This window comes from Beta vulgaris, chromosome 7 (genome assembly GCF_026745355.1).
Source record: "Beta vulgaris subsp. vulgaris cultivar EL10 chromosome 7, EL10.2, whole genome shotgun sequence".
Classification (NCBI taxonomy): Eukaryota; Viridiplantae; Streptophyta; class Magnoliopsida; order Caryophyllales; family Amaranthaceae; genus Beta; species Beta vulgaris.
In genome coordinates, this window is record NC_079208.1 from 47773169 (window position 1) to 47786371 (window position 13203).

The 13203-nt window shown below is 36.1% G+C and overlaps 1 protein-coding gene across 3 annotated transcripts in view; it reads right to left on the bottom strand.

Annotated features, from left to right (window-relative positions):
• Positions 1-159: 159 nt before the first annotated feature.
• LOC104884443 (callose synthase 10) overlaps positions 160-13203 on the bottom strand; it is a 46598-nt gene continuing 33554 nt past the window's right edge. For all 3 annotated transcript variants that reach the window (XM_010669091.4, XM_010669090.4, XM_048647874.2), the window contains 16 exons: positions 12123-12242; positions 9239-9354; positions 9038-9121; positions 8358-8470; positions 6140-6192; positions 5705-5881; positions 5222-5269; positions 4553-4711; positions 4203-4316; positions 3997-4085; positions 3748-3906; positions 3076-3178; positions 2112-2231; positions 1721-1771; positions 1453-1635; positions 160-703 (listed from right to left, as the gene is read on the bottom strand). In XM_010669091.4, coding sequence (XP_010667393.1) covers positions 467-703; positions 1453-1635; positions 1721-1771; positions 2112-2231; positions 3076-3178; positions 3748-3906; positions 3997-4085; positions 4203-4316; positions 4553-4711; positions 5222-5269; positions 5705-5881; positions 6140-6192; positions 8358-8470; positions 9038-9121; positions 9239-9354; positions 12123-12242 — 1926 coding nt within the window. In that variant the 3' untranslated portion in view covers positions 160-466. The remainder of the gene's footprint in view (positions 704-1452; positions 1636-1720; positions 1772-2111; positions 2232-3075; positions 3179-3747; positions 3907-3996; positions 4086-4202; positions 4317-4552; positions 4712-5221; positions 5270-5704; positions 5882-6139; positions 6193-8357; positions 8471-9037; positions 9122-9238; positions 9355-12122; positions 12243-13203) is intronic.

Below are 13203 nucleotides of genomic sequence, written 5' to 3' on the forward strand. Positions count from 1 at the left end.
CATAGAAATCTTTTCCTATATGAACCCTATTTCAACAAATGAGTTGTGGCAGACCCAAAACATCGTAGATGAGAATAGAATGGTAAACTCACTACTGCAAACCAAACCGATGTACACCAGATAAGAGTTGATGGCACAAGATGCACTGGAAATCACAGCTTCTCGTAATAATATACTTCTATTTCATATCTGTATCATCGATAATTTACAGAACCGCTCTCCCCAGTCCCCTCCCTTTCTTCTCAAAAAAAATAAAGCCCCAAAAAAGAAAAAAAAGAACAATACAGATTAAAAAAGACACGCTACAAAAATGATACAAAAGAATGCTATGCTCAAAACATCAGAAGCCATGATCAGTGCGCTTTAGTGTCAGAGCAGTCCTCAATTTAGAACTTTGAACTCAGTAGCTTTTCCGCATAATAGATGAATGTTTACGAGCACATGCGGAGCTTACTTTTTCCATTCCTCACATCTGGACATTGGCTTTGTTTCCAGCAAGAATCTTTGAAATCTCAAGACCTCGACTGAAGGCTTGGTTAAAGAGAAGCCGAGACTGGAAGGTTGATATGAATGGGAACCACGAAAGGATTGAAATGGGTGCAAAGATGATCATACCCATTCCAGCATCATACATTCTAGCAAACTCCCTGACGGAATCCCATAACCCTATGCTTCTCACCAACTTCTTCCAAGTGATCGCAAGCTACAACAGAAATAAAAGGATAAAACGATGAAAGATGGCCAAGTGAAATATCCAAAGAGTAGGACACAAAACGCTGCATAAATCTAAACCAGTATTACAAAAGGCAATCAACAGTCTCCAGGCATAATTGTACTTTAGCAAGAATTACAATGAGATAAAGACGGCAGAAAAAGAGCAAGGGACGAACACAAAATGGTTAGAAATCCGTTAAGCAGCAAAAAATACGTTTCATGCCATTACTTTGATAAGGTGCATGGTGCTTCATGCAATAGAATTGTCTTGCCTGCATTATCATTCATAAATCAATTTGAACTATTTCATGGGATTCATAATGGGATTGGATTCTATGGCTTCCTCTTTCAAGGAAGAATTGGGTGCAACAATATATCCTCTAGCCTCACCACTAGCTCATGCATGATAAAGACAGTCTCAGTTTCAAGCCTTTTTTTGACTCCTGTAGCTTTCTTAGGTTTTCTTCTTTTCTATCAGTTATTCCTCTAGCTTACTATGCATGTTCGGTGTGCGATAGGGTGTATGGTTTTATCCCTCTTTGTTTCCTTATCCTTCATATTCAATTTTTCCAAGGCTCCATCTTATCATGAGTAATACCTTGGGGGAAGAATATTTGCCTCACATTTTCAGAAAGATAGATGTCACTGTCCATGTTACAGATAGGACAAAGAAAACTGAATTTTTACTGTTATTAGCACAACATAAAGCTTTATTTTTTCAGTGTCACAGAATCTTACACAAAGAATTCCCCAACCGGTGGCAATGAAAGCGAGGACACAAGCAAACAAGTCTGGAATAGTGAGTTCAGTGAGGATTATAACAAGAGTAATGGCTGCCACAAGTCCCAAGGCAGTGACACCCTGAAAAAAACGCATCCACAGCTGGAATCCAGCATACTTTTTGGGACTGAAACTGAATATCTACAGAACATTAAAAACTCAGTTAGTTTTTGTCGCGAAAAGTGGACTATTGAAAATTGCATGTAAAATAAACATAAAATCAAACCTTAAATATGACGACGATGACTGCTAGAACAATCCAGGAGAAGCCATACAACTGGATGCAACACAGCAGGTAAGGATAAATTTCACCAGGACAACACGACATTCTCAGATAAAGGGTAGATATGAACTAGAATGATATCACACAAAATGAAAACTGGTAATCTCCACTTAGTATGCCAGTCCTATTGGACAGCAAATCAATGTCCAATGCTGGAAACAGAGAAAAAGTTCCTCTAACTGAATCACTTCCTAATATGAATAATAAGGGCCCATCAAGCATAATCTTGACATTAAAGAGATGAAATACAAAAACTTCTGGGCCTTAGCTCACATGCATTTTCAAAAAACAAGGGTTTTCCCCCCTTTTTTACAATAAAGAGCAAGAAACTAACCGCCAGTGATGTGTTCGATGGCATGACATGAAGCTTGTAGACAATACCATACTGGAACATGAAGAACCTCAAGCTCAAAATTGTTTCAAGAATACGACCCCTCCAAGTATGGATATGCATCTGCAGGACCATCAACAATGTTAAGATAGACGACAATAAGGAACAAAAAAACTCATGCCCAAAAAAGTTTCATGCTTTATATATGGACAAAACAAGGTAACAAATAAGAAAAATATGACTCAGAAAGTAATGAGTGCCCCCAAAGAATGTTTATTTTAGTGGGAACAAGTGGAGCTTTAGCACTCTAACTTCAATCTGCAAAACGTTCTACGCCTTATGTCAAATCAAACTAAAAACTATTCTGGAGCTAAGACAAGAAAGTCTTCCCAAACTGGACAGACAAAAAAGAAAGGCAAAGCTCCTTAAAGAGTTCAAAAATCCATGGAGTATTTCAATATCATGTCACCTAGGACCCGAGTTAACATCTTGGTCAAACAACCCAAACATCTCCCACCAAATTCAAATCCAATTAAACACGTGCTAACTGACCAGTGATAACACCTAGCATCCAATTCACACTTATGCTTGCCACAATTGGGAAAATAAAAAACGAAACAGAAGACAACCAAAATATTTTCCATAAAAGTATGACTTATGCAGTTATGCATGTAATGATTAACACTTCAGCACTTCAGTTCCACCCAATAGCGAAAAAGTGTACAGATAAAGAGCCACCAGAAACATTTATAGAGCTGCTAATCATTATTCAACATGTTCAAGTATGTAGTATTTCCAACATGAAGTTCAGGAATAAGCTCATTTTTCGAAAGTATAAAACTAATTTAATACATTAACTGAAAAGTACCGGACAAAGGAGATTTAGATCAGCAATCAAGAAAGCAAGGACAAGGATAATACACTATGACATTTGCATGGGCAGAATGTTGTCTATGGTAAAACAAACCTGTTCTTCGTCCCACCAAGATTCCCAGCTATGTTCTCCTTTTATACCAACTCCACCTTTGTAAAGAAGCCAACTGACCCAGTCATCAAAATCTTCGACAGTCCTGATGTATACATTAGAAGTGACTCCAATTTAGAGAGGGCATCACAACAACAAGATGGTAACTGAAGTAATATATTATTATCAATCTGTTAATTTGGACTCCAGAAAAGATCGCAGGCACATGTTAACGTGATGCAGTGTTATTTCCATTGAAGGTGCTTCAGTCCGTGACAGTTATGGATCTAGGGTTTTAGATGCAGAAAACCATGAAAAAAAAAAGAAACAAATAGGATATCAGGTCAGCTATTAAAATTTGGAAAATTTTGTTACAATCAATTGGCCTTAATTCACATGATCACATGCAGTGACTGGTCTTCAGCAGCCTACACCGCCAAAGTCGGAAGTGGGACTCAATTTTACTCAAGTTCCTTTCTTATCCCCCTCGAGTTTCTAATTGAGCTCCTAAATTGCATTTTTTGCTCCAGGATTTCCTCACGTTTCGATACAGGCAAGTAGTCGTAGATTTGCTTAGCTTACATTACACCTACGCTTTTCTCAAAGCTACATAGGCTGGGCCAAACTCAAGCCACTAGCTGTACTAGCATGAAAACATATCGCTGCAAAACTTACTTTTGCCATTCAAAGCCTGAAGGATTAAAGATATATGGAGCAAAGAGCCAAGAGATAACGAGGAACCAACTGCTGAGCGTCAACAACACAAAAGAGACAGCACCACCCCTTGTGTAGCCATACGCAATGTATACAGAAAGCAGCAATGCCACTTCAAGCCTGTAAAAATAGTGTTCATGCTACCGGCTCAAACAAAATCATAAAATTCATCCATATTAAGACAATATAATATTGAAGATAAATACTCACGCCTTAATGAAATGACTTCTAGAGTAAAGCCTGTAGTTCTCAGCAAACTTGATATGCTGGACGACAAATCCCCTACCAGTAGCTCTATACTGTTAACAATGATCATCAAGAAAAAAAAATTAATTTGGTTAAACAGAAGTATATAGACAGTAAAGATTTAAGTGGAGACTTCATATCCATAAGCAAAATCAGTTAGAAGCATATACTTTGGCACCTCCATGCAAGATCGTACGTCCAAAATAATGTGTCCTTGTTCCTAATGAGAATGTGAAGAAGACTGAACATAACTGCAGCTGCATGGTAATGAAACTGAAGATAGCCTGCACATGAATCATTGATATAGTCTACTCAGCTAGTGGAAAATGGCTGATCAGTGATCACTTAAAACTAAATACAAAAGTGACAGAAAAAAGTAAACCTGGCTAATACAAAAGGCATACTCGATTTAACTAAGACTTTTCAACCGAATCAACAAACACTGAGAGAGATGAAGCAACATTGTACACGTACCACGTCTGTACTAGTAAATAAAAGATGGAAGCACAAGCAGTCAAACCTTTAGCAATCCAAGTTCTAGTATGAAACCCATTATCATGGGTACTGCTGTAAAAACTCCAATTTGAACTAAGAATTGTGCATTAAGAACTGCATCCAGAGCAGCGCTTCCAAACATTCTGGCATCTCTTGCCATTCCTTCATCCAATCCTGAGAATGCCTGTCAAAATACAAGAGTTTGCAATCAGAGCATCAATTGATTCAGAACAATATGAACACTGTAATACAGTTTCAAATTGATCAAGCTTCATGCACAATGCTTTATGTACCCAACAAGTGGTGCTTCAAGATGTGGTTGCAGTAACTTGGAAAGTTTTGTGGAATGTAGAAGCACAAAGTTAATGTTCAAGGAAACATCAATTAATACATTTCCTTGGAATTAATTTCAAATTACATACCAATAATGCCTAAAGAGCTGAACTATATTCAGCTTCCAAAATTTACAAGGCACAATTAATGAAGAATATAGAAATCACATACGAATATATAAAGCATAATGTTATGAGACAACCCAAAACCCAAGAGTCATGATGGAGTAACAATCAATCAAAACTGTATCAAGTTCTATCAAACCATACAACATATATATGTATGCATGCAGGGAAAACAGTTCATCCATTTCAAAGTGTGAAGAAATAAAAAGGTAACTCATCTATCTTGATTCACTTACCAGGTATACTCTTCCATATAAGAAAATATATATAGTAAGAACTGTCATCTGCATGATTAAAAAAAAACAATGGTTTCAGAAACAAATCGAGCAACTGAATGGAAAGAGCAAGGAGCTTGCACTACACACACACAAAAAAAAAAACACACAAAGAGAGATTCATCTTTTATTATTTCCAAGTTTCTTTTTTTCTTGGACTGAAGGCGAATTTTCAAGTTCATTTTTTATTTTTCTTCATCTTTCTGCGGAGTGTGGATTCCTTTTTTTATCTTTTCCTTGTAAAGAATGTTCATTATATTTTTCAAACTATTAAGTTCATTAATACTGAAGGATCAAAATTTTGAACCAAAGTCACATTGTATGTGTTTATAGACCAAACTCATGCTATGAGATCTACTTACTGAACCCTCCCATGATATGAAATATATTCATAGATATAAAGACAGCAGGTGAGACGAGCGCGATAGAAAGAGAGAGTTTTACCATAGTGCACACGTAATAACCCACAGTAGTGAAGTAGAAAGAAAGCATCCTGAAGAAGTCAAAAAGCTGTCCAAGTCTGTACACATCTCTGCTGAGAACCTGCTCTCCATTTCCTCCAGCAACCTTACCCTCAAAGAGAGCAATCTGGTTCAAGCCAACATCTCTTCCTTTACCAACCTATAGAATGATAAATAATTAGCTCCTAGTATAGTCTGCATGGTTTATCAGATTCATTTTAGTGGTTGTCACTAAAAAGCCTCAACTACAACTGCTTGAATAAAAAGAGAGTTCAAATGACTCGCAGAATTATAGGACACAACACAAGAGTTTAAGAAAAAGTTTCCCCAGCAAGACAGTAGAACAGCAATGATGACATTTACTTCAGAAATGAAAGAACATTGATATAGCACCAAAAAGGATACTAGACAGCAAAACCTGTATGTACTCATGATGTGTGATATTTCCTTGCCGCAGGGTGGAGTTGAAACCTGCCACAGTTTTAAGCACCACCGGAATCTGAGATATATATTATCATTCTTTTTTTGTTGGGGGAGGGGAGGCATAGGAGTATAAGCAAGTACTTCAAAAACATTATAATATTTCAACAATTAAAAAGCAAATAACCGGATGGGTCTCGTAATTCAACTCAAATACACTTGGGAAATATTAGAATATAAGATTTAAAATGCCAAATTACCTCCCAAGTGACTGAATCTTGTTGGAAAAAACCTAAAGGCTTTAAAAGCAACAACATATGCACTTTCAAATCACAGGGAGTTTTTGTCTATCATACAGTAGTATCAAAGCAAATTTAGGTACTGCTGGATCTAAAGATGAAGACATCTATTAAAACACTGCCAAACATCGATTAAGTGAGACCTCAAGTGATTTACAATCACTAAAATAAAACATAAGAACAGTATCTATCTCATAATAGATCAGGGGATTTATCTATCAAGTGAGACTGTGAGACCTCAAGTGGTATTACAATCACTAGGATAAAACATAAGAATAGTTGCCGTCTCATAATAGATCAGGGGGTTTACCTATCAACAACCAAACCAATCCGAAATGAAGTCAGAACTGGTTAACTTGCAATTGCACGTGACAACATTTAAGAGCAACATTTAAGTTTTTAGTACTGCTCACCACTTCATCTTAGTGGTTACCTGGATTGGAGTGAGGGGTGTAAAATTAAGGGGGTAATTATTATTGGGCTGTAAATCTAAGCCTGGATTGAAATGAATTATTTAGGCCTGAACTTTGCCCCCTCAAATGAAGGTAATACATTACTGTAGCCCCCCCTAGCCAGTTATTGTTTTTCCGACAAGGAACACATCACCTACTAATTGTTTAGTCTCTTCTCTCTTGCTGCATCAAAGCAATAAAAATTGTTGCATCCGACTTTGAATGAACTCCATCCAATGACTTAGCCTTTCATGAGACAAATTATTACCTAGATACCGAATACAAGTAATAATCACTCCTGAAATTCTTATCCTGACATGCCAAACCAGCCTTTAAGGACAATTTACCCCAAAAATTAGTGCGCCAGCAATTATTTCCCCCATAAAACCTCCCCCCTCCTCCTAATTGGTAACTCCAATCAAGGCAAGGCTTAAGTGTTAAGATCAAAGACCTACTCAGAAAAAATTTAAACTAGTACTCCTAATAAATAGAATCAAGAGCCCACCCAGTCCTTAAAAAAGGGTTGGGTGATCCAGTTCTCGTGTCAAAAAAGACATAGCTTGGGTAACAATGAATGGATGAGATTATGTTTTTTTCTCTTTCCCTATTTTCTCAAAAACAACATCAAACACATTGATTCTATCATGCAATGCTTTGACCTCAATCCCCTTGATAACTGATTAATCTGTATCCATGGAAGCACTAACAAGTAACAATAATCAACCCCAAGTGCCAGAAATAAGTAACTAAAGCAAATCATAAAGGTATTTTGTTTTGTACCCAAAAAATAAGAGGTGCTTTGTTTAAAGAAAAGTTCATTTCATGATTATGGTTGGATAGCAGATAGCTGCACTTAGAAGATTCTTGTGGACCGAATAAATGCCCTCTATTTTGAATTCTTGACCTACATTTAAAATTTGACAAACTTCTGGACACTTTCAAATAAAACAAGTAGAGCTGTTTTCAAGTATCAATAACCCTCTATTTAGTTTCTTGAACTTCATCTAAATTATACTTCATGACAATTTTATGTTTCATTGTCTCCATTAGTGGAAGTTTGGAGTTGGGATTCTTTCTCTTCCCCTGTAGGAGTTTATTGATGTTTGTGGAATCTTCAAAACATACAGTTTATTAATTGTTCGTTACACGATGTTGCAACTGATTCTGCAGTCTACAACGTCAAATGAATACATTGTCTTTCGAAATTATTTGACAATGATATTCGGTTTCCTAGAAGGTTGCATGATTCAGCAAACAAACAAGGCGTATGCTACATCGTCATATTTGGTTCATCAATCATGATAATAGTCATTTTATTTGATTAAGTTAAGATTGTGATTTATTTTTCTTTAATGCCTATTGTAGATGGTGTACGATTTTCAATGAATGATATTTATCTTTCCCCTAAAAAAGAAAGAAGTATGAACTGTCAGAGATGAGCAATAAGAAACACAATAATACATACCAGCAAATATATCCTCACTGATATTAATAACACGAGACGCCTTACTAATGCCACCACGAGATATGTGGAATATACGATCAAACACATCTGGATGTCCATAATGCATACGCACTCTGCATATTTTTGGCAAAGAAAAGCAAACAAGTTTTCAGTTAGAAGTTCAAACCTACTTGAAGAGAAAGGGATTGGTTATACGACACAGATAAAAGAGAGGAGATGCACTTTTCTCGTAGTTAGAATTAGACTTCTTATTTATGAGAAGGTTATATATAACAAGTAATTTGAAGAGTGATCCAAAACAGCGAGGATGTGTTTAACAGCAATTTTATTTTTTCTCATAGTTAGAAATTATAAACTTTCACTATATTCGGATGCCCCAAAGATATCTTGCAATATTCTATTCATGTAAAGTCAGAAAGTTGGTATTTAAAATTTACTTTTCACTGAAAATTTTCTTTTAAGTTTCAAAACAATCACTTTATTACAACCAACTTTGAAACTCATGAAAAGCTTAAGCACATATGGGGATCTTAATCTCCAAGTTGAAGTCAGATATGTTGTTCAGGATGGTGGGAGCACAATGCAAAGTTTTACTTTGGATACCACTAGTTGGTATTTAACTTCAGTACAATATAGAAATAGATTGAAACATATGTGATCAACAAGCAATGAATACTCACTTGAGAGGTTTTGCCAAAACTCGCTGACCTAACGTCACAAAGCTTGTCTCTTGATTGGACATAAACCAAGCGAGAGAAGAAACACTGCAGACAGATTTTGCACATGGTTTATGAAGGACATGAATTTGCCATATACTTCATAAAGGATTTGAAGATATAACCATATAAATATGCCATACTGGCAGCAAGAAAATGTCAAACCTTCCTGTAAATACATGCTCCCTGACACCAAGAATAGTTGGAGGACGGATACCATGTTTTGCATTAAATTCCTCGAGAAGGTTTCTCATTTTAATTGCCTCCTCAAGGTAATTATCCTGTGATGTTAAGTAGATAGAGAAGTAACTTAGTATATACAAAACACATCAAGAAATTTCACTCAAACTTCAGAAAGATTGTATCTCAGAACATTTAGTTATTGACATCAACAAAGGAAATCTTTGAGCTGACATATCTAAACTTGAGAAAAACATGAATTGTGCCAGGTTTACAATTAATTATCTTCTCCACGACCATCAAACCTAAATCAGCACACACAATATGAAAAAGAAGCTTAATAACATGTTTATGACGAGGAAAGCACACACACAACATATATAGACGGAAACCACGACCACCAATCCTAAATCGTTCATTTCCCTTTACTTGGATATAGAATGGGGAAAGTACACACAATATAAAATCCTTAACGTTGGATATGGAGGTAAAGTCCTGGCCACCTCCAGTCTCTCCCCCCCCCCCCCGATCCCTTCCCCCTCCGTTTTGCTCCTCCCCTCCCCTCCCCTTCACCAATGTTACCTGAACACAATACCTCTCACGAAACAATTACCTTGGTGAACAAGAAAATATAAGAAGCTGAAAAGCACATGAAATAGTTTCACCAACAAATAAAGCAAGTCCCTCGACAGAAAATAAAACAGATGAATGGCGATTTTGTCCTTGCTTCTACCCCCCCCCCCTTCCCCACCTTTTGCAGTTGGCAAAACATTTCTTGGATCGTGACTAATCAATTAGCGTGTCACAGAACATCTTTTCCTCCAATCGTTCCCAAACAAATCTATTGCGAGGAGTTTTCGCATGAGGAAAGGGTTGGGAAGCCATAATGGCAACCCAAAGACATGGTGTTCATACTCGAAGGTGGTGGGAGGGTGGGGTTACAGTCTTCTTTAAGACCTATTCCCTCTAGAACGATGATAGACTCACAGCAAGTTTTCTTTTTGGATCCTATTGACATTAGAGAATTTTCAATACCGTGCCCTTTACATGGGCCTGCTCGGCATAAATAGTTGTTAGCTGTAATGTAAGCTTTTAGCTTTGTGTTATGGAGGTAGCTATTAGCTTTTAGCTATGATACTGGCTGACCAAAGTACAAGTGTTCGGTAAAAATAATTGTTGGCAAATTTTTAATGTAAATAATAAAAATGGTAGCATTGGACAAAAGCTACTCAAAGCTAATAATCTTACCTTTTGGCAAAAGCTAAAAGCTACCTCCAAAAGCTACTTCGCCAAACAGTAAAATAATTTTTCAAAAGTTCAAAGTTGCGCCGAACACACCCCATGTCACCACTATGTATGTGTATATATATACACATATACTAGTATATACATATATATATACATAATTACACACACACACACACACACACACACATACATATATATATAAGTGAGTTCATGTGAGAATGCATACTTACATAAGAAATGAGAATGAATTTAACATGCTATAACTCTTATGAATAAGTGACGTAACTCTAATGAGAAAGTAATGTAACTCCAAAAAACGAATATTAGAAAGAAAAAAAATTTGGGCTCAATTTTTTAGGGGGTATAACTCTAATGAACAAGTGTTGGAAGTTGGAACTCTAATCCAATCGTATGGTTGAGATTCATTCTCATTTCTCAGGTAAGGAGCATTCTCATGTGATCTTACCCCTATATATATATGAGATTGCTCCTTACATGAGAAATGAGAATGAATCTCAACCACACAATTGGATTAGAGTTATAACACTTGTTCATTTATATATAAGGGTAAGATCACATGAGAATGCACCATACATGAGAATGCACCGTACATGAGAATGAATATCAACCACACGATTGGATTAGAGTTACAACACTTGTTCATTAGAGTTATACCCCCTAAAAAATTTTGAGCTCAAAAAATAAGATTGAACTTTTTTTTTCTAATATTCTTTTTTTGGACTTACATTACTTTTTCATTAGAGTTACATCACTTATTCATAAGCGTCATAATGCGTAAAATTCATTCTCATTTCTCATGTAAGTATGCATTCTCATATGAACTCATTTCTAGAGGCAAGATCACATGAGAATGCTCCTTACATGAGAAATGAGAATGAATCTCAAGCACACGATTGGTTTAGAATTACAACACTTATTCATTAGAGTTATATCTCTCTAAAAAAATTTTGAATTCAAAAAGAAATTTGTATTTTTTGAATTTTGAAAATTCAAATATTTTGTTTTTGGAGTTACATCACTTTTTCATTAGAGTTACATCACTTATTCATAAGAGTTATAGCGTGTAAAATTTCATTCTCATTTCTCATATAAGTATGCATTCTCATATGAACTCACTTCTATATATATATATATATATATATATATATATATCATTTTTTTGTTTCTTTGAATGTACAGAGAAAGAGAGCAACTTCAGACCTCAACTCTCACAATTTCTTGTTCTAAAATTTGTGGATCCGGTGCTTTTGAGAGTAAGGGGGAGGATAAGGGGATCCCTACTCCCAAACGCCACATTTGGCAAGATTCGAACCTAGGACCTCAAAAGATATAAGATAATAGTCTTGTCAAGTGACCAAATACTAGTATGTCTAACCATACATTGTTCTAGAGAAAATTTATAGAAGGAGAAAGAAAAGAAAAAATTATGCAATTCATGCTATAAACTGGATCCAAGTTCAGAATTTCAACAACTAGCAAACATGGAGTGAGATGTAAAATCACACATGTTTTATAAATGTTAAGTTCCTGTACAGCTGTCCCATATCTAATTTTCTGGATTCTGCGAGTTCCTGTAAAAAGGCAAGAGATAAAGATGTACCTGATTCATATCAATAGTTTGAATGGCTTCTCCACGCGTAAAAATAATTGCATGATTCTGGTTCTCAGGCTTCCCTTCACCAAGTTTCGGGTCTCCAGGAAGCTTGATTGAATATATTTCCTGTCAAAAAGATAAAAAACATAAGTACAGTTACGAGCTTACAAAAAGATGTACAAGTTCAACTTAAAAGGACAGCTTGACTACTTCATAAAAGATTACAGCAAAAGGCAATTGCGAGGACCCAAACACTAAGCTTCCTCAAATAGATAACATAGTTTCAGTTAAACTAATGTAGATGATGACTTCAGAAGAAAAGGTAAATACCATGTTCTGAATATACGATGTCTGATCCAGGAAGAATAACAATCAAACTGAGTGCCCTAACACAGGAATAAAAGAAACCAAGCACTAACATGCACAATTTGGACAATGCCAAATTGGCAACTAAGAATGTTTGTTTCGGGAGAAGAAATGGAGAAGAGCTTTTGGTGCTCAGCAAATTTCGATATTCATAATTTGCATAATTTTACACTGTACAAGTGATCTTTAGACTCTGAGTCTGGGATGAGTTGTGTGCCTATGCAAAGACCTCAGCAGCTCCAGCATGGTCCCCTATTTTTTTTTTTTTTGATCCATATGAGCCACGAAGGCGGTACAAAGTACAAAGAAGGGGAGGGGGGATTCGAACCTGTAACCTATCGTTCACATCACCTCAATCTTAACCACTAGGCCAAGACATCCTTGGTAGCACGGTCCCCTATTGTGGTGACATATGCTAGGCGTCAATTTAAGGAAATTAATGGTAACACACTTTGAAATTCAGTTAGATTGTATATAAGGTGGCACCTAAAGTGGTCGTGTATGTTTTGGGGCAGAAATAGAATAAAAGAGGGGAAATTAGAGAGAGAAAGTTAAGCAGATATTGTGACTTCCTTTTAGAATAGTGGGAGTGCCTTGAAGTGCTTATCGTAATTATCTCCATTTGCTATATGTTATCAGTCTCTCTCTTCCTTTTCTTATAGTTCTACCGTTCTCATTTACAGTCAATTATTCCTTATTACGAATCTTTTATCAGTGAATT